General features: G+C 46.3%; 1 protein-coding gene across 1 annotated transcript in view; it reads right to left on the bottom strand.

Annotated features, from left to right (window-relative positions):
- Positions 1 to 8,420: 8,420 nt before the first annotated feature.
- Positions 8,421 to 22,322, bottom strand: part of ALKBH3 (alkB homolog 3, alpha-ketoglutarate dependent dioxygenase) — a 29,636-nt gene continuing 15,734 nt past the window's right edge. The window contains exons 6-10 of the mRNA XM_066583463.1: positions 19,331 to 19,434; positions 19,073 to 19,161; positions 17,424 to 17,633; positions 13,375 to 13,473; positions 8,421 to 10,994 (exon numbers count right to left, since the gene is read on the bottom strand). Of these exons, the coding sequence (XP_066439560.1) occupies positions 10,911 to 10,994; positions 13,375 to 13,473; positions 17,424 to 17,633; positions 19,073 to 19,161; positions 19,331 to 19,434 (586 nt within the window). The 3' untranslated portion in view covers positions 8,421 to 10,910. The remainder of the gene's footprint in view (positions 10,995 to 13,374; positions 13,474 to 17,423; positions 17,634 to 19,072; positions 19,162 to 19,330; positions 19,435 to 22,322) is intronic.

The following is a 22,322-nucleotide window of genomic DNA, read 5'->3' as shown; positions in this document are numbered from 1 at the left end:
GTGATGTGGGGGATCCTGAAGAGGGCTTCCTGTAAAGGGGATGTTATGGGATATTCTTATTTACTGAATTAATGGCATCTGTAAACTATAATTTCTAAATGAAAATACCTGTAATCATGATTGACAGCTCACCCTAAACCACTTCCAGTGACAGGTGCCCCCACCATCTTATGCTCTTGTCATCATAGACTTACACATTGGGAGGGGGGGCAGATTGATCCAGTAAATCATAGAAACCAATAAACTCTGCAATATATGATACCTAGTAGGCTGCAAGATGTAGTTTATAAGCTCCAGCTCAGAGACCAATGCTTAAGCCTACAGGATCACCTGTGATGAAACTATAGTAATGGATAGTTACATAACCAGCCATTCCCTAACATACTGTTCCAGAAGGAGTAATAATAGATTAGACAAGATTTAGGGAAGTTACATCCCCATATCAAGAGGTTTTATCATAAACTATGTACACATAACATTACTTATCCTGTATTATACTCCAGAGCTGCACTCACTATTCTGCTGGTGGAGTCACTGTGTACATACATTACTTATCCGGTACTGATCCTAAGTTACATCCGGTATTATACTACAAAGCTGCACTCACTATTCTGCTGATGGAGTCACTGTGTACATACATTACTTATCTGGTACTCATCCTGAGTTGCATCCGGTATTATACTCCAGAGCTGCACTCACTATTCTGCTGGTGAAGTCACTGTGTACATACATTACTTATCCTGTATTATACTGAAGAGCTGCACTCACTATTCTGCAGGTGGAGTCACTGTGTACATACATTACTTATCCTGTACTGATCCTGAGTTACAACCTGTATTATACTCCAGAGCTGCACTCACTATTCTGCTGCTGAAGTCACTGTGTACATACATTACTTATCCTGTATTATACTGAAGAGCTGCACTCACTATTCTGCAGGTGGAGTCACTGTGTACATACATTACTTATCCTGTACTGATCCTGAGTTAAATTCTGTATTATACTACAGAGCTGCACTCACCATTCTGCTGGTGGAGTCACTGTGTACATACATTACTTATCCTGTACTGATCCTGAGTTACATCCTGTATTATACTCCAGAGCTGCACTCACTATTCTGCTGATGGAGTCACTGTGTACATACATTACTTATCCTGTACTGATCCTAAGTTACATACTGTATTATTCCCCCGAGCTGCACTCACTATTCTGCTGGCGGAGTCACTGTGTACATACATTACTTACCCTGTACTGATCCTGAGTTACATCCTGTATTATACTCCAGAGCTGCACTCACTATTCTGCTGGTGGAGTCACTGTATACATACATTACTTATCCTGTATTGATCATGAGTTACATCCTGTATTATACTCCAGAGATGCACTCACTATTCTGCTGGTGAAGTCCCTGTGTACATACATTACTTATCCTGTACTGATCCTGAGCTACATCCTGTATTATACTCCAGAGTTGCACTCACTATTCTGCTGGTGGAGTTACTGTGTACATACATTACTTATCCTGTACTAAACCTGGGTTACATCTTGTATTGTACTCTAGAGCAGCATTCACTATTTAATGCAATGGCTGTGATTGGTTCATCGAGCGCTGTAGTGATTGGTTGATCTCGAGAACCAATCAGAGCCAGTGCTTCTTGGAGGCGGGGTTTGTGACTCCTCACCAGGAAGCGCTGGATGAAAACTACAAGCAAGTGTGCCGAAGCTGTAGAGGAGAAGTGCAGCAGAGCTGGACAGAGGCTGTTAGGTGATGTATTGAGTTTTGTTTTTTTAATGCAGCCAGGGCTTACTTTTGTGCTAGGGCTTGTATTTAAAGCCCCCACTGAAAATCCCGGCACGCGTAACTTTGTAGCAATAAAAAATTGCAGCGAGAAAACGCAGCGATATTGGCCAGAATACAGATGCAATATTGCTGCCGCCTGTGTGAAAGAGGACTAATACTACATTTTCCATGCAGAGGATGCTATAAGGTAAATCTATAGTCAGCCACAACTTCAACCAGTGGCCTTGTTCTACATTCACTGACTTCTGCTGAATTTGTGCTTATAGTCTAAGGCTGATCTGAAAAAGCAGAGCTGCAGTGTAAAGCATGGGGGAGGGAGGAAACAACATACTCAGCCTTTCATGAGTGAGAAGGTGAATTTCAAACTACATACGACTCCAACGGACATTGTAACTAAACTGCACTCATAGGATTATAGTTGTGCCTTAAGGGAGCAGAGATAAAAAGATGGCACAGCTGATGACAATACACAGCAGGTAAACAGCAATCACATGGTAGTGACATACATATAATTTGTAACACTACAACTACATCATAGCTCTAAGTTGGCTGTGTAATATTTGGGGTAAGCCTTAACAGAATGGGGACATAAATGTGCAACCTCCTTAAAATGGCTGGGCTTAGAGGATAGCAGTAGCTCCATAGGAATACACTACCCAACCCAAAGTACCTGGACCTCTTATCAGTAGAATGGATTGTCTTATTAGCAAAAACCATGCTACACAAGGTGCGGACCCTCGGAGGTGTGAGACATAGCTTGTGGTGGGAACTGCATGCGATTGGATACATGGATTATGCCGCTGCACACAGGCCGTCCATCATGAAGTGCAATGCATCGGCCCGTCTACAATGGTGCAAGAAGTGTTGCCATTGAGCAGTTGAGCGATGGAAGAACATTCTATTGAGTGACAAATCACTTTACTCTCCATTCAGCTTCATAATAGTGCAGGGAAAGCTCTATGTTATCCCTAAATGTCAGTAATGGGTTGGTATTTAGGAGATACTTCTCAGGTTCGGTTCCAGTGCAGCAGTTACTGACAGCTCCATCTTATCCTCCTGTAAAGGAGACTTCTTCTCAGCAAGAAGTGATGTGTCACCGCAGCTCAGTCATCTAGTAAATGCTGCTCCCATGTATCACCTGGGGGCCACTTCAGGGATTCAGGGTCTAAGCATGAGGCTGCACATGCAAAGATGGACACAGCACACACTCTGATCAGTGAGGGTCTCCACCGATCCCAAGAATAGGGGTCCCGTGTCCCCCTTATCTTGTCACTGCAGGCCTGCAATACTCCCCGCAGTGATAAGGAGACTAAACAGAGCTGCAGTCAGGTATGCATGGCACTACTCTATTAATTTTCAGTGGGACTACTGGTGATAGCCGAGAGCTTTGCATTCAGCTATTTCCATCGGCCTCAGTGAAATGGAGTATGATCCTGTCAGCAGCACATAAATATTTCCATTAACCCAAAGAGGGGGCTTAAGGCGTGTAGGGTCTGTATATGCCGCATTACCAAGGAGTCCGAGCAGTGACTCCACTGTACATCCAATAATCAATAAAGAAGGCGGCAGCATAAATGGTGAAAAAATACTTTCAGTTTTTATTCCTTCAATCTTAATACAGTCTATGTTTCAACCTTGTGTGGTCTTTGTCAAGCCCTGGCCTTAGTGCTCTCCTCCATGTAGCCCCCCGCCTTAGTGCTCTCCTCATGTAGCCCTGGCCTTAGTGTTCTCCTCCATTAAGCCCCGGCCCTAGCGCTCTCCTCCATGTAGCCCCCAGCCTTAGCGCTCTCTTCCATGTAGCCCGGGCCATAGCGCTCTCCTTCATGTAGCCCCAACCTAATTGCTCTCCTCCATGTAGCCCCGGCCTTAGCGCTCTCCTTCATGTAGCCCCAACCTAATTGCTCTCCTCCATGTAGCCCCGGCCTTAGCGCTCTCCTCCATGTAGTCCCCGGCCTTAGCGCTCTCCTCCATGTAGCCCCCGGCCTTAGCGCTCTCCTCCATGTAGCCCCCGGCCTTAGCGCTCTCCTTCATGTAGCCCCCGGCCTTAGCGCTCTCCTCCATGTAGCCCCCGGCCTTAGCGCTCTCCTCCATGTAGCCCCCGGCCTTCGCGCTCTACTCCATGTAGCCCCCGGCTTTAGCACTCTCCTCCATGTAGCCCCCGGCCTTAGCGCTCTCCTCCATGTAGCCCCTGGCCTTAGCACTCTCCTTCATGTAGCCCCCGGCCTTAGCGCTTTCCTGCATGTAGCCCCCAGCCTTAGTGCTCTCCTGCATGTAGCCCCCGGCCTTAGCGCTCTCCTCCATGTAGCCCCCGCTTTAGCACTCTCCTCCATGTAGCCCCAACCTAATTGCTCTCCTCCATGTAGCCCCCGGCCTTAGCGCTCTTCTCCATGTAGCCCCCGGCCTTAGAGCTCTCCTCCATGTAGCCCCCGGCCTTAGAGCTCTCCTCCATGTAGCCCCAACCTAATTGCTCTCCTCCATGTAGCCCTGGCCTAGCAGTCTCCCCCATGTAGCCCTGCCTTAGCGCTCTCCTCCATGTAGCCCTGGCCTTGGCGCTCTCCTCCATGTAGCCCCCGGCCTTAGCGCTCTCCTCCATGTAGCCCCGGCTTTAGCACTCTCCTCCATGTAGCCCCAACCTAATTGCTCTCTTCCATGTAGCCCTGGCCTTAGCAGTCTAACCCATGTAGCCCTGCCTTAGCGCTCTCCTCCATGTAGCCCTGGCCTTGGCGCTCTCCTCCATGTAGCCCCTGGCCTTGGCGCTCTCCTCCATGTAGCCCCTGGCCTTAGGGCTCTCCTCCATGCAGCCCCAACCTAATTGCTCTCCTCCATGTAGCCCTGGCTTTAGCACTCTCCCCCATGTAGCCCTGCCTTAGCGCTCTCCTCCATGCAGCCCCGGCCTTAGCGCTCTCCTCCATGTAGGCCCCGGCCTTGGCGCTCTCCTTCATGTAGCCCCCGGCCTTGGCGCTCTCCTCCATGTAGCCCCAGCCTAATTGCTCTCCTCCATGTTGCTCTGGCCTTAGCACTCTCCCCCATGTAGCCCTGCCTTAGCGCTTTCCTCCATGTAGCCCCAACCTAAGGGCTCTCCTTCACGTAGCCTTGGCCTTTGTGCTCTCCTCCAAGTAGCTCTGACTTTAGTGCTCTACTCTATAGAGACCTGGGCCTACCACTCTCTTCCATGTATCTCCAGCCTTGGTGCTCTTTTCCATGCATCCCTGGCATTAGTGCTCTCCATCATGTATATCTGGCTTTAGTGCTCTTCTCTATATAGACCTGGCCCTACCGCTCTCTTCTATGTAGCTCCGGCCTTAGCAGTCTCTTCCAAGTTCACTTGTTAGCTGATCCTTATCTAGATCAAGAAAGGCAAAAATAAGTGTGCGAGTATGCAGGTGGGTGCCCGAAAGCAGCTCTCCAAAACAGTTGACAATAGATGCACCTTCCTGCTTCAGTTGACAGTAGGAAGAACAGCTCTGGAGTACAAACTGCTACTGTAGATACATTATTCAATAAAGAAGGCAACAACAGAGTACAGAGCAAATTTTTAATTAAGGGGACGGTTTGGATCATACAAATAAATAAGTACGGGACATTTGGCTCACTTGGGTGCAGTTGTGCCTCTTCCTACAGGTTCAGATAAAGCAACAACTGTCCCCGACTCAGCCCTGAAGCTAAATATGTTACACGCTTTGTACTGACACGTTAATGCTCTGATCACATCTGCATTCAGGGTTTCTGTTCTCCCGTTCTCTTACAGAAGCAGAAAAACACAATGCGTGCCAGGAACGTATCCGTCCTATGCCAGAACCGATCGGTAGCAGATGGTTCTCCCTGACTGCACTAGGGTCCATCTGGCTTCTGTCAATCTGTCCAGTATTTTCCTGGACAAAGGATTGAAGCATGCTGTGCTATTTTGTCCGGGACGGATCTGCTTGGGATGCTTTGAACGGAGCATCAAACACGGGTATGAACAGAGCCTGAGTTGTACCTTGCAGTAGTAAAGCCGTGCAAACTCTGAAAGTAGGTACTGATTGGTTTCATCACGCCCAAGTAAGGACAATCAGCGCTGGTCAGTAGGTCATCATGACCCATTGGATCCAGCTTGTGGTGGGAAGTGTAAGAATATGGAGTTGTGATTTCTGGTTTTAGATAAAACTCAGGTAAAGTCATCATTATCAGATCAGATCTGACTCCTGGCAGCACCATGGAGCATTGGCTTGAAGTGGTCCAAGGACTTGGGTGAGTGCAGTGGGGGTGATGGCACTGAGGAAGAGGCTGCAACTGTTGCCCGAGCACCATAGCTCTTTCAAACAGCTGACTGGCAGCAGTGCCAGGAGTCAGCTTCCCACCAGTCTGATATTGATGATGACCTACCTTAAAGGGATTGTCCAAGAATAGTATAAAATTGCTACTGTCAGTACAGCCAATCGCAATCCCACCTAGGACAGGACATGTGTGGACCAGAGGGGCATGGCCATGGCAGAGCCTACGGCTTCATTATTCTGAACATGAAGTGATAGGCTCCGCCCTTACCTCCTTTCAGTCTGCATATTAATTCTCCTACTACTGTACTGTTAGGCCCTGTCCCCTTTCCTCCCGTGGTCCACATATGAATTCTCTCATCCTAATACCGGTTTCCACTTGTTGCACTGAGAATTGTCATTTTACACCATTCCTGCATAACCCCTTTAAGGATAAGTCATCAATAGCTTAGGCCTGAAAAACAAAAAAAAAAAAACTTTAATTCTTTCTTAAAATGACCTCCTGCTTTTGGGACAAAATTCAATCCCAGGACTGGAGGATAAGGAGAGTATATAACCTGCAGTTGTTGTTCTCTGCTCCCCCTCCCATCCATCGGTTTTGGGGGGGGTCTTGCTTTTGGTTGTCTATTGTGTCTGCAGCAATTTTCTATCTACCTACCTAGCACCGACTGTGTACTGCTCTCCGATGGATCACATGAGCAGCTCTGGCCAATCAGAGAGCAGGTATAGGGCACCGGTAGTCTAACACTATCAACGCATCGGGCGATTAGGTAGTGTGAAGATCGCATCTGCCATCCTGGATGACTGGTAGCAAGGCCCAGAACATCGTAGGGTCGGCAGAGAAGAACAACTAAATATAATATGCCCCCCTTTCGCGGAAAGAATTTTCTCCCAAAACTGGAGGGTTGCTTTACTGAAGAATTCTGGAACTTTCTAATCGACTTCACAATTCAATTTCTTATGACTTTCGAGTTCTCTGCTTGCCGTCAGCTAGTCAGCAGCTGAAGTCACGTTTTTTGTTTTTGTTAAGTCTTTTTCCCATATTTCTAGCCAAATCAGAGCCCCCCCCCCCACTTCCCGTTCTGCTTCACCAGCTGCCCAGCATAATGTCAGCTTATGCTCAGCTAACGGCGGCAGACCGGTTGCTATGGATGTCTCATCATTATCCCTCGCCTGCACCCACATAGCGATGGCCACGTAATAAGTGTATATGTGGGGGTGGGACAGGCATAGCCATGGAAATCAGATTAAGGGAAGATTGGACCGGAAGTAACAGGTTATGTAACGATAAGCACTGAACACACAGAGGACGTCTCTGCTGGGAGCTGCAGCCGGCAGGTGCGATGTTCTGCAGAATATCGGCCATGATAAACTGCATTATTAGATCAGGGGGTGCAGGCCGCTCTAGGATCTGCTGACTCACAATTCACTTAAAGGAACAGTAGCCCAAGTAGTTTATATCACCATTTACTTGACAAGGGAGTACAATCTATTACTCTCTGTTATGCGTCATTTCGGCCCACAGAAGAAGCTGGCTGTAGTGCTCTTCTATGGGATGAGTAACAGGAAGGACAGAATCATTACTTTATGTCACGTAGCTCCATTGTTGAGAACCTCCAGAGACATTTACATGCATATATGTGACGGATATAAGAGCAGTGGCTCATAACGCTCCAGCACTATTATAAGATGGCAAGATGGAAGTTCATTAACATTGAACTTTGTGAGAGTTGAATACGGCAAAACTTTCCTATCAGCTCAGAGCCATTTGGAACAGGAGTAATCTGGGTTTGGTTGCTATGAATGTGCCCGACAACCACATATAAGAGTTTGTAGTTGCTAGGCATTAAATCCATAGCAACCAGACTGTCTCAACTGTTTAGCTCAAAACTGAGTAGATTAGCATAGGATGATCATCTTCATCTCTGGCTGCATTATAAGGGTGCTTTCACGCGTAGAGGAATTGGTGCAGACTTGGACTCTAATTCAGCTGCGGAACTGCAGCCGATTTCACCTTTTCAGCTAGCGCTAGGACCTAAGGAAGAGAGAGAGGATTCAAAAAGATCTAGACAAGCTTGCACAGCGGGCGGCGACTAACAGAATGGTATTTAACAAGGAGAAATGCAAAGTCCTACATCTGGGCAAGAAAAATGAAAAAAAGCACATACAGAATGGGAGGAATTGAGCTAAGCAGCAGCACATGTGAAAAAGACTTGGGTATACTAATAGATCATAGACTGAACATGAGTCAACAATGTGATGCAGCAGCAAAAAAGGCAAAACACAATTCTGGGATGTATTAAGAGAAGCATAGAGTCTAGATTATGTGAGGTAATTATCCCCCTCTACTCTTCTTTAGTCAGACCTCATCTGGAATACTGTGTCCAGTTCTGGGTACTACAATTCAAAAAAAGACAGAGAAAGTGGAGCAAGTTCAGAGAAGAGTTACCAGGATGGTGGGCGGTCTGCAAATCATGTCCTATGAGGAACGGTTAAAGGATCTGGGAATGTTTAGCTTGTAGAAGAGAAGGCTGAGAGGAGACTTAATAGCGGTCTACAAGTATCTGAAGGACTGTCACAGTGCAGAGGGATCAGCCCTATTCTCATTTGCACAAGGAAAGACTAGAAGCAATGGGATGAAACTGAAAGGGAGAAGACACAGATTAGATGTTAGACAGTGAGGGTGATCAATGAGTGGACCAGGTTGCCACAGGAAGTGGCGAGTTCTCCTTCAATGAAAGTCTTCAGAGGCTGGATAGACATCTGTCTGGGATGATTTAGTGATCCTGCACTGAGCAGGGGGTTGGACCCGATGACCCTGGGAGGTCCCTTCCAACTCTAGCATTCTACGAGGAGCACGTAAAAACACCTACAAATGCCCACTCACTGCCTGCACATAACACACTCTGAATACTAAGCACTCACTGCCAGCACCAAGAGCACAGCGCCCACCTTCACCTGCTACTGATCAGGTGATATGGAAAATCTGCACCAATTCCACTACGTGTCAACGCACCCTTAATCAGCTTTTTACATAAATTGAGGTGGAGAAACTTTTTTCGCTGCTCACACATGAGTGAACTACGGGCACATTTTTGCGCCCATATTCCATACTAGTGTCCCCGCCCAGCTGGAGGTCTACTGCCCCAAACTCAAAACATCATAGAGATCTACAATGATGTGTATCCAGGTCAAATAGACCCGCAGTTTGGCTGGGACACTTGTCCGTATAATGGATGCAAAAGTGCATGTGAATCCGACCTCATACGTAGTAAACATTATTACATACTTGCCAATACAATGACTTGTTAATAATGGAAACAGTCAACAAGTTTGTTGTCCAGAACCTCCTAAAAGATTTATGCGGGAAGGGGGAGTGGGCGAAATACTAAGTTTTTGATGACTGCACTATGCCCAATGTAAAGATGAGACTTCCCAGAATAGAAATCACCAGAGCAAGTTGAATAAGCAGTAAATGCTGGGAAATTATATCACTGACGCTGAAAAATAGTGAGCGCAGCTCTGGAGTATAATACAGGCTGTGATAAATCAGAATCACGGTAAATAATAGATGGGAAAAAATAAATAAAAATCAGCAGACTAGCGCTCCAATCTGAAGGATTCCTTCGGGAAGGTGACTAATGAATATTACGCAAGTGTGCAGAGATGCGAATGGTGGGACTTACCTGGTGTGAAGCACCTGTCTGAAGACAGGAGTCCAACACCATCAGTCCGGTGGGGCTTTGAAATATATCCAGAAGAGCAGAATCCCTAATCCTTAGGGAGAGCGTCTGGAGAGAGGCCACAGGTGGAACGAACTTGGTCAAGAACACAGTAAACAAGGTATTGCTGGAAATACTGTAACTCCCTTCATCGAGGAGCCCTATGGACACACAGGACTCCTCCACATCCAGGTACGTAAGGAGCCAGAAAGGGTTCTGGGAGGTTTCAACATCAAACAATTTATTGGTAAACAAACCGCCATACCTAAACACAGTCAATGGTAAAGGAGGAGGGCAACGGAGCGCAACGTGTTTCAGAGCTCCTTCTTCAAGCACAAATCTGGTGGTCCCGGCTGCCTGATCAGGTGTTCACACTTATGCAACCACATTATTTTAGTGTTTTTTTTTTATTTTTCCACCCTAAAAGATTTGAGTTGGTTTTTCAACATAAAACTGTACAGATAACGGGTCACACTGAAGATGGAAATAAACCAACAAAGGTACTTGCGCTGTGGGATCTGGAGCGAGCGTTCTCCTCCGGACCCTGCAGCACATACTCCCCATAGGGCATGCTATGGAAAATGCTTTTCCACGCCCACGAAAATCAACTGTGATTTTCCACTCGCGGGGTAAAAATCGCAGCGTGTCCCATTCTAGTGCAAGCCTCGCACGGACAGCTTCCATTGCAGTCAATGTAAGTTGTCTGTCCCATGGCGAGTTGCATCGGATCCACGTCATTGCGGGGAGTCAATGCCGGGGCACAGGGTCTGGTTTCTCTGCCAGTTTTCGCAGTCGGAATCAGACCCGGTCGTGTTCATTCGGCCTAAGATGAATCCTTTCAGATTTAACAGGTGTGTAGACTTTTAGTTTCCACTGCACGTACACAGTGACTGCATCAGCAGAATAGTGAGTGCAGCTCTGCAGTGTGTATGTATATACAGTAAATCATAAACATAACTAAGCATTTCCTCCTTAATTACTACCATTAAGTACAACAAAATAAGAAAAAATTAATCTAGTTCAGTAGACTCCTCCAGCCAGAGAACGCAGCAGCTTGGTTTATTTCAGTAACGCTGGGGAAAACAGATCCCAAAATCGTTGGAGCGGTCCATGGAATACCCTGCAGGGGGCTTCTTACGGCTTCCCTCCTGGGAACATAGTCCGGAACGTAAGGTTAATCCGGGGCCGCCGGTCATGATATTCTTTTGGCACACGGTGCTGCAATGAAGAAGTATGGGAAGTAGGATTACAGTGAATATCCAGCGGCATACCGCGTGACCCAGATGCAACAGACACTAGAACACAGGACTTCTGCAACCTATGGCTGGCAGGGCATGCTGGGATTTGTAGTTTCCTGCAAGTACTACCACTATAAGCTAAAGGCCTGATGTGCATCAGGCTGTGCAGACCCAAGTTTCTGAATTTCACAATCGCATAGTTTAGGTCTCCCTGGTGTGCTGCGAGGCATTAACCTGTTCCGAGGACCTACAAACTGTCATTTCTGACTGTAAAGGATCAGACTTCCTGTACAAGTCATACATTCTATTTCCTAATAATATGTCCTGTGAAGTATTAACTAAGTAAAGCCTGGGAGGAAAAACAAAATTCCACTACTAGCAGGAAACCATCAACAAGCAGGTTAGCTGCTGCTGACTGATTTTATGAGGTCATTTTTTATTCTATGGATAGCTTGTATTATGGAGTCATGCAAGGAAACAAATAAAGGAGCCGCTGTGCTTCATGGAGTGCAAGTAAGGCAAGAGAAGCCGAAGCTCAAAGGAACCTCAACGAAAAGGCGTCCCACCATTCAGCTTGTAGCCACCTGGATCATTTTAGCCCCCACCTGCATGGAGCCACAGACTGCCCTGGACACCTCGCCCATACAAGGCCTCCATGCCAGAGATGGGATAGAGCTCACACCACGCTTTATGCCCAGGGTTTTCCTTCAACCTCACCAAGCCCTTGCCATGGTCCCCGTATTTTAGCAATTGTGGAGGTTCCAACAGTTGGAGCCCTATGCTCATTTGCAGCATATTGCTAGGATAGTCTGATATGCCAAAAGTCATAGGGCAGGAACAACATATAGGACCCCTTCTAGCCAGGCAAATGGCCACCAAGCAGTGAAGCATAGCAGGCGCTGGTCAATGACATATTAGGTGGATCAGTGGACCCAACACGTCATGCGAAGACCGTTCACACCAGTATGGTATCACCACCAGTCTGCACAGAGCCTTGTTGACCACTGCCATTCATTGCTTCATGGGGTCTACGCCACACGCAAACCTGAAACAATTAGTACCGTGACTCATAGGACCACGCCACATATTGCCAGTCCTCTAGGATCCGGTTAGTAACCTCACAAGCCCAGGTGGGGCGCTGTGTCCGGAGATAACAGAGGTCTCCGGTGGTCTTCTGCCCCCATGTCCCATGAAAGCTACAGAACGCTGTGTGGACCTGCAGGATACGTGTGTGGGGTCTCCTACATTGTATGCGATTTCTGCTTAAGTTGCTTGTCTATTCCCAGGGACAAGCTTAGCCAGACACCACTGGTAGCCATCATTAGACACCCGTGGGCGGCCACTGAGCTGTCCACTGTGGGTGGTAATGTCTTCTATATTGCATTCCCGATACACACGTAACACTGTGGATCGAGGAATGTTAAAATGTCCCCGCAACTCTGGAAATAGAATGTCCTATCCATTTGGCGCCCACCATCACGCCTTGTTTGAACTCTGATAATTCATGTTGCCTTCCCATGAGCACGCTGACCAGTATTCAACTTCTCTTCTTACATGGTTAACACCTCAGACAGGTGAGGTGGTTCCCAGGACATCACCAGAGAGAACACCACTTCATCATCAATTTACATACTGCTATCCCAACACTTTTGGCATGTCAGTGTATGCATACAATTATATGTTCCAAAGGCCCATTTAGACAACGATTATCGCTCAAAAGATATCTTTTGAGTGATAATCGCTGTGTGCATTTACACGGCAAGATGATCGCTCAAAAAGCAGTTTGAGTGACAGTTTTGAGAGTTTACTTTGCATAAGTGTGTAAATGAAGACTCCTCTGTATGCAGAAGACAAGCGGGACCGCCATCTTCTGCATACAGCCGTTGCCTTCTCGGAGCGCTCAGCTGGTCTACAGCTGAGCGCTTTGAGCAGGGTATGCAGAACACAGCTGTAGCCCTGTCTTCTGCATACTCCTGCTGTGTTCTCCGAGCAGGATACCACCTGAAACAATAGTATCAGAGGAATTAGACCCAACTGAGAATCATTGGGTCTAAAAGGGACTTTAGAATTAAACCATGAAAGATCTATTAACAGCAACATGATGACAGTTTCCAAAATGCAACTGGATATACAGTTCGGAAATTGGTATGGACATGATGAAGGTGGGGCTCCCCTAAAATGGCTTCAGCTTTTGACTGTTCTGGACTCTGCATACAACCCTTAAAATGTTCATTCATCCCAATAATCCCTTTCCCGATTCCCCATTAACCCTAACCAGCCAAAGCAAAAGCTGATGTGCAGGAGTTATGGCAGACGCGGTCCATCCGCTTAACGCAAGTGTTACCTCAGTGCTTCCTCACCTGCCAGTCTTCTTGCGTTGCTCCCTCCATAAGCAGGAGGCTTCCATGGTCCAGTGGTACATGCACACGTTCTGCATACGTGTAATCTCCGTGCTCCTCCTGGATAATAAGGGAATAGTAATGACGGAATCGTTCTGCTTCAATTATTCATCATTTTCAACATCTCCACTGCTGAATGAAAACAATGCTTGCATCCAGGGGCTGAAAACCCTTTAACAGATCTACTACTATTTACAGCTGAGTATTTGCTACAATTGACTGATACTTTTATACTGCACTGATGTTATAATGAGTCCTGTGCTCGTTTCCATTCAATAACAGCAAGCATGGATCTTAAAAATCAGACCGGAAAGGAATACAAGATTAGAAAGTTTCAGGACTTTTCATTACTGAAAGATTACCGCACTCTTAGAAAACTTTTAATATGTCATAGTGACAAGTCAGTGTTTAATTCGGTGGAGGTCTGGGCACTGAGACCCCCAATATTAAGTAAGGGGCAGCTCACAGACGTCTAGTAATGCAGGCAGGACTGTAGCTGAGCTGCTGCAGAATTGACGATGCCATCTGCTTCCAGTGCTGTCCATCCTGACTCTAGGGAATCGGCTGAAGGGCAGATATCCTGCGTGGGGTACCTCCGTCTAATCAACTATTGATGACCTATCCAAGTCATCAATAGTTAAAAATCCCTGAGAACCCCTTTAAGCTTCATTGACAAACTCCTTTTTGCAGTTAGTCGGCACTAGAGATATGGCGATAAAGTAATGATTATGGAAGAGGAACTTGATGGGTATTACAGTAAATAAAAAGTTTGTTAGTCTCCCCCTAGAGTTAAATGTCTGATAGCAGAGAGTAAAAGACTGCGTCCATATGTGCAGTAAGATGGGATAAAACAGAATGTACAGTCAGTGTCACATTACCTGTGTAATGGAGCCAAATACCTGAGATATATGAAGTGTGGAGCAGTAACTATTCATATCTATGTAATCCATCTCCTGAGCCATGTACTATCACGTATACCAGAGAGGATCCGTCTCGCACCTCTATCACAGCACATAATACTGGGAACGCTCCCGGCACGTCATCCCCTGCTGTGTGTAGGAGGCGGCTGGAACTTCTGCACAGATTGTAAATGGGAACATGAATGGTGACATCTCCGCTGATGCCTCCCCCGGTGCCCCATTCATACGCTGACATTCACGTTACCGCGCTGCGCTGACATCCTGCGGGGGAGACGCGGATGACATCACTTCCCACAATCTAATGCTGAATAACACAACTAATTAACTCGATTTTAATGCAGTGAGAAGTGTAGCAGTTATGTAAGAACATTCAGAACTGGTCTTGTTACATAATGAATGGCTGTAACCAAGCAGGGAGGTAATCATGAAGAGGTGGATGATGGGGGCAGTAGTACCAAGGTGTTATTGTGTATCCAGAAGGTTCAGCGATACTCAGTTCTGTGCGTCACCGAGGTCGTTATATAACACCATCTCGTTAGATGGATAAAGGGGTTTACACGAAAGTTCCTCAAAAGAAGCTGCTGCGGCTACTTGTACAATGAACCGGTTCTGCTAATCAAACTGCTAGAAGCTGGAAAGGAGCCTTCTTTGCCAATTATGACATTTTACAATTCAACTTTTACTAATTAAAAAGGCCACACAAAAAGCATCCTAAGTGCCCTTTAACACAGGAGAATGGTCAGGCACTTAAAGGGGCATGGGTGAAAACTGTTAGATCGGTGGGAGTCTGACTGTTAGGGGGTCTCCCATTCTAGGAATTGGTGGGAGTCCCATGTCCCAGGCTTCCATTTCTGTAGTGGGGAATGAATCCACTGGCCGCACATATGCGGCAGCAGCTCCATTCCACACAATGGCGCAGATACATAGTCGAGAACAGCACTCGACTATTTCTGACAGCACCATAGAAATGAATGGAGTGCTGCCACGCCATCCGTTTCTATGGGGCAGAGATAAATTCTCCTTTTGCTCCGATATTGTATTCTCTTATATCAATGTTACAATCACACAGAGAAAGCTTCATTTCCATTCCGACCACTTCCAAATCTCTCTAGTTTGTACCTAGCCCAAGTTAAACCTGCTAACAACCCCCCGCCGTAAATGTATAGTAGTCACAGGCTTGGGAGCCAGCTGCCTGCAACAGCCACAATTGATCAAAGCTAGTTAACTACTTGGATGCTGTGGTTGATGATGACCTATCCTGACGTGCGACATACGGAACAGTAGTGGAAGTGCCCTAGCCAGCTTCATTCTCACTGAAATCAATGGGAATATTCAAAGTTCAGAAGAAAACATTTTTTTTTTTTATATGAAAAATGGGGAAAAAAGAAAAAAAGAACACTTTGTATCGCCAGTCCATAAAATTTTGACCTATTACGGCCACGTTGATGGAAAAATAAAAAAGTTATGGCTTTTGAAAAATGGAGATGAAAAAAAATACCAAAAATCGTTTGGTCCTCAACGCCAAAATAGGCCGTGTCCTTAACCCCTTGAGTGGCGGGTTTCCTACCACCCTGTCGTGCCCACCAGGGCAGGTTTTTTAAAATGGTCTAATCATTGAATTTCAACTAATTTTGCAGTTGCGTCTCAAGAGCCATAACTTTTTCATTTTTCCATTGACATGGCCATATGTTTTTTGCGGGACAAGTTGTGATTTTTTAAAACAGGAGGGAGGAAAAAAAAGAAATGGGGAAAAAAGAAAAAAAGGGGCCATGTCATTAGGGGTTAAATAATGTATTAACTTCCTTCTCTGGGTCATTACGACGCATGGATACCATGTGTGATTGTATTTTTGATTTTTTACAAAGTAAAGGGAGACAAGTGTTTTTATAATTTTTAAACTTTTTTTTTTTTTTTTTTGTCCCTTTAGGGGACTTCCACAGGGACCCATCAGGACCCTCTGATCACATTCCGGGGGTCTGATGGTGACAGCCCTTTACATGCTGCAGTGACAGCCCTTTACATGCTGCAGTCACATAGACTGCAGCATGTAAAGGGTTAACACAGCAGAGATCGGAGGTTTTCTCTGATCTCTGGTGTAAGAGCTGGTACCTAGCTGTCCTCTGATAGCCAAGCACCAAGCTCTCCCTGTCACAGAGACCATCGGCTTGCTTCTGACAAGCCAATGGTCTCTATGGCAACCTGTAAACAAAGCAGGAGATTGCCGATATGCCGGCAATATCTTCTGCTGGTTTTTCAAAGCCCTTGCACTGCTCTGTGTGGGTCTGTGCAGGCAGAGCACACTGTCACAGCTTGTGGCATTGTGTTCTGCAGCTCCCATAGTGATACATAGCCCGGAAATCTTCCGGGCTATGTCACTATGAGCAGTGGAGCTCGTCCCGGAAAATTTCCGGGCGTGCCACTCAAGGGGTTAAGGGGTTAAAATGATGACAAATAGAAGAACGCTGTACATTTAGTATCAACGTATTCGTATTGTCCTGCACAACAAAACCTGCCGTCATTAAAGGGTTAAAATCCGATCACTGTCAGAAGTTTGTGATGACAATATTTGTAACAGCACTCATTCACCAGGTATACACGGCTCTCCTGCTAAGCAGTATATAGTTGTGTAATACTGCCACCTAGTGACGTAGGTCTGCTGCGCATTATCTGCAGTATATCTTATGTGGACATATCCTATATACTGGAAATAAGGAGCAGAAAAGCGAAACAAAAAATAAATAAAAACCACAAATTGATCATGGGATGATAACAGGTCCCTTTTAAACACGGCATCAGCTGAGGTAGCATCATCGGTTGTTTCGGTATCCACCAATCGCTACAATGGAGATTAGTTGCACAACTATGGCCAACTTTCTGCCAGAAGCAGTGGACCAATCACCTTCTTTTCTTGGTAGCCCCCCCCCCCCTCCAATAAATCCGATATTTATGGATAGCTAAATGTCAATCAAAACACCCTCAATCTGCTGATTCGTCGGTACCAGATTTTCTACACCTCATGGCACCTGGTGACCCGAGCTAGCCTGGCAGGCAGCGGGCACAGAGCTCGTACTCCTGCATGCTTCTACTTACAGGTGGTGGCTTCTTCCTCATCTGGAACATGCGGGTCTCCCCAAAACTCAAAGAGGCGATGACTGGATTCTTGCCCAAGTCAGGCTCGTCATCGCTGTGCCAGTCGATGCTGTCCTTGTCGTGTCTGTAGAGGTTGCAGAGCAGGGAGTTGAAGCTGTGGCCGGTCACCTCCTCAATCCGATCCTTCAGCATGGTCAGCAGAGGATGCCACTGCAGGGAGAGACACTCCAGGACGTCAGGCGTGAGAGGTCTCAATATGGAAAATAATGCAAGTTCAGTAATTCTCAGTATGCATCCTGGCATGTAACTTTAAAGGGGTTGTCCACTGATGTGACGTACTTACCCGCTACAGCGATGTCAAAACTTCTATGGCCGATGCAGAGACAGAGCAGGGGGCCGAACAGCCAGCCCTTTGCGATGACGTGACAGGCAACGACAGGGCCATACCATGTGACTTGGTGACAGTGCCATAAGTGGAGGTTCCAATACTATTGGACCAAGTTAAAAGGGGTTTTCCAGGACTTTACCAATTATCCTCAGGATAGGTCAACAGTTCGGGTCCGCCATTCAGGATCCCTGCCAACCAGTTGATTCCTGGCATCACTGTCAGCAGTGGCGTGCAGCCACGTGATCTCTAGGAGAGATGGCACTACCACATTACAGCAGTGAGCTGTCAGCATTCAGAGAGGGCTGCTTGGATGATGGACAGGGGGGGGGGGGGGGGGGGCGGAACCTTCATTCTGGCCCCCACCACTACCCGCACCTCCCACACGGACAGCAGCTCCGGGGACCATCTGATCGTCCGGGATACCGAGCAGGGGACTCCTGTCAATCAACCACTGTTGACCTAGCTTGAGGATAGACCATCATTACTGTAGTCCTAAAGAACCTATTTAAAGGGGTTGTCTGGGTTTGTTTTGACTGATGACCTATCCGGAGTATAGGTCATCAGTAGTTGATGGACAGGGGTCCACGCCTCGGGGGCCCAGTCCATCAGCTGATCATCTGGCCCGCTGTCCACTGCAGCAGGCAGGACACATGGTCATCAGTGGACACTGGAGGAAATGTGGCTGCCGGCTCCACTCCCATTGAAATCAATGAGAGTCCTGCTTTGCTACTGCACCTCCTGTCTTGGGCAGAAAGTGCACGTGACACTTGCATTGACTTCAATGGGAATTAAGCCAGCACTCGAACTTCCTTCCCTGTGGAGGACAGCGGGCCTGATTATCAGCTAGCTGATAGATGAGGGTCCTGAGCGACAGACCCTCATCGATCAACTACTGATGACCGACACAAGCCCAGACAACCCGTTTAAATATTTCGCCTCCCTGGATAGCCAGCTTAAATCAGTCAGATCTCTTCATAGCCATTAACCCTTCTGAGTCCAAAATCAATAGCATATGCCATAAGTCTGAGGACTCAGCCAATATAATTCACACTGATCCCAATTCCCAATGCAGAAGAGTCCATTATAGTGAATGAGACGTAAGAAAACGACCCCCATATCTTGTGATCGGTGGGGGTTTCTAAAAGAATTTTATAGATAATCGGCTTGTTATCTGACTTAGCGAAACCGTTATGGATCAACACTCACTTGCCAAAAAGTGGAATATCTGACATTTATACATGAAAAAAGTTTAGACACTCACATGAGGATTGGGCTGCATTGTCGAACGGGAGTAGGTGTAGGGGACCTCCCCAAACCAGCAAGTGAGTCTTGGTTCCTGGTAAGGTCCATCTGTCACAGGGAGACAATGAATGCAGAGGAGACGGAGGTTAGATGTGCATTTCCAGGGCTCCGGTATAGAATGTACGCAGCAGGGTGGGGGTTAATATTGGATATAGTTTTGCATGGGCTTCTGTTGCCCTCTGCTGGTGGATGTTAGATATAACAATATTTCACCTACCCAGACCTACATTGGTTTTCTGACTCCATGGAATCTCATGTTGTAATTGTTCAAACATCCAATTTGCTTCTTTGGGGTCAATGAATCGGGGAAAGAGTCTCAGCCTGCAAAAGAGGATACAAAGTATGTGGATCTCCAAGCTCTCCTCCTGCTTAGATTTTTTTGTGAGATTCTCATCTGTTTTTCCCGCACCTTAAAAAACACGCAAGGTGGCGCAAATTTACAGGCTCCGCACTTCCTGGAACTCTTAATTTTTTTCTATGGTTCCAATGGTTACATGCGTTAAAAAAAAAAAAAAAAAAAAAAAAAAAAAAAAGGTGCAATCCATCTTTAAATGCACCCATTGACTTGAATGGGCGACTTTTGTCTTAAAATCGGACCAAAACAGGACAAGCTTCGTTTTTTAGATAACTCAGGCTGTCTGTAGAGTAAAAGAAATGCTAATGTGAATATCCCCATTCAAATCAATGCATTCACCCATGTGAATACAACCTTGCGATTTGGTCCGTAAAAAACTGTTAGATTTTTTGTGCGATTATCATGTATTTTTGCAATTCTCAAAACGTGATTTCCACCCATTTTGAATACGTTTTTAATGTCACTGTAGAGAAAGCCCTGCGCAGATGCCCTGTACCCCCTGGCGAGGGGGCTCCACTGTCTAAGAACAAATTAGTGCTCTCATTATGGAACCCTTCAATTGGCCGCAGTTAGGCGTGACTGCAACATCATTAAAAGTGAACTTTCCCATTCGACTGGGTCACTAAGTTTCCAAGCGACCCCCTGTGCAGTTTGTGCTAGGAATGAACAGTAGATTGGACTCAGGCTTTCCTGAAGGCCCTTTTATATGGAACGCTTATCCTTCAAAAAAATGTTAAAAAAAAAAAAAAAGCGGGAATTTTTCTTACTGATAATTCCCTTTCTTGAAGGCATCATGACAGCATACGCTGGAGGTCGCTCCCCTGCTGACCTGAAGGGACAGGAAGAGGCAGAGCATAAAAGGAAGCTCCCCCTCCACCAACACCAGTGTGTTCCAAATAACCACAATGACCGTATACTTAACCAGGTGTGTTTTATTGACTTCACAAATCTCCAACAATTAAATTATATACATACACAATACATCATGTGAAAATTAAACATGTCAGTGGGGGAGGGGGAAGAGCCCGCATGCTGTCATGATGCCTTCAAGAAAGGGAATTAGCGGTAAGAAAAAAATTCCTGTTTTCCCTACGACATCATGACAGCATACGCTGGAGGAATACCAAATCATGGTAAGTGCTTTTTAGGGAGGGACTACCGCCTGCAGCACCTTCCTCCTGAAGGTTGCATCCTGACTAGTTTTCAAGTCCAGCCTATAATGTTTAATGAAGGTGCGACTAGAGGCCCACGTGGCCGCACCACAAATCTGCTCAATGGAGGTGTGTGCTCTTTCTGCCCAGGAATACACCACCGCCCAGGACGAGTGGGCTTTCAGTCCTTTGGGAAGGTGGGGGGGGGGGGGGGGAGAAATGCCCTGGGTCTTGTAAGCCTTCTGGATGGCTCGCCTGAGCCAATGGGCGATCGCGCCTCTAGAAGCGGCCCTTCCTTTGGCCTGCCTCTGAAATCGAATGAAAAGTTTGTCAGTCTTCCTGAAACTTTTTGTCGCCTCTAGGTACTTTAGTACTGCTCTTTTCATGTCTAAATAATGGAGCTTTTGCTCCTTCTCGTTTTTAAATTTCTGACAGAAGGATGGAATAACAATTGTCTGACCCCTATGAAAGCCTGACAGGACCTAAGGCTGTAAGGATGGGTCCAAGGTAAATGCGATTTTATCCGGGTGAATTGTCATATATGGGGCCCTATGTGATAGGGCCCGGATTTTGCCCACCCGCCTAGCTGACGCAACTGCCACAATAAGGGCCACCTTGTATGTCAGCATGGCAATGGACAAGTCCCTCAGAGGTTCGAATGGTGGTTTACAAAAGGTCTGGAGGACTACAGACAAATGCCAGGGAGGAGCGGTAAGTCCAGTAAATGGATGAAGTCTACCCCTTCCCCCCCCCCCCCAAGAAACGTTTTAACCCATCTGTGTTCAGCAAGAGCGAGGTCAAAGAAAGCCCCCAAGGCTGCCACCTGGACCTTGAGGATACTTGGGCTCAACCTCTTATCCAGGCCCTCCGGAAGAAAATCTGGCTGTTCTAAATGCTGTATATTCTGACCCATCCATTCCAAAGAATTTCTTCCAAACTCTTGAATAAATTTTTCTAGTTGAAGGTTTAAGGCGTTCACAAATGGTAGAAACCACATTGCTGGATAGGCCCTTTCCTAAGAATTTTACCCATTCAATATCCTGGCCGTCAGCCTGAATTTCTGAATCTCTAGGTTAAAAAAAAAAAAAAAAAAAAAAAAGGAGGGCCCCGACGAAGTAGATCCAGTCTTGGAGGGAGGTGGATGGGATCTCTGACAGAGGGATCTCAGGAGAGGGAACCAGGGTTGGATCCATGTTGGATTTCAGATTGTTAATGAGCCAACCCAGATCCCATAATAACTTAAGTGTGGTGCTTAAATGCGACCTCAGAATTGTCGGAGAATCCGGCACCAGAAGATAAACGTCCAAATTACGTAAATATGCTACCATCTCAATAAACGCCTTGGAAAAAACCCAAGGAGCGGAGGAAATGCCAAAGGGAAGGCAAATAAATTGAAAGGGGCGGATTGTCCCCTCTATTATCAGCGCAAATCTAAGGAACTTTTGAGAGTTAATGTAATTGAGGATATGATAGTACGCATCCTTAAGATCAATCATGGCAATCACACTATCCGGACTAATTAGGGGGATTAGGGTTCTGATTGTCTTCATTTTAAACTTCCTGTATTCTTTGAAGTTACTTAAAGGGGTTGTCCCACGAAAGCAAGTGGGGTTATACACTTCTGTATGGCCATATTAATGCACTTTGTAATGTACATTGTGCATTAATTATGAGCCATACAGAAGTTATTCACTTACCTGTTC

Source organism: Eleutherodactylus coqui, chromosome 11 (genome assembly GCF_035609145.1).
Source record: "Eleutherodactylus coqui strain aEleCoq1 chromosome 11, aEleCoq1.hap1, whole genome shotgun sequence".
Taxonomy (NCBI): domain Eukaryota; kingdom Metazoa; phylum Chordata; class Amphibia; order Anura; family Eleutherodactylidae; genus Eleutherodactylus; species Eleutherodactylus coqui.
Note: the sequence above shows the minus strand (reverse complement) of the source record. Positions and strands in the feature narration are given on the sequence as shown.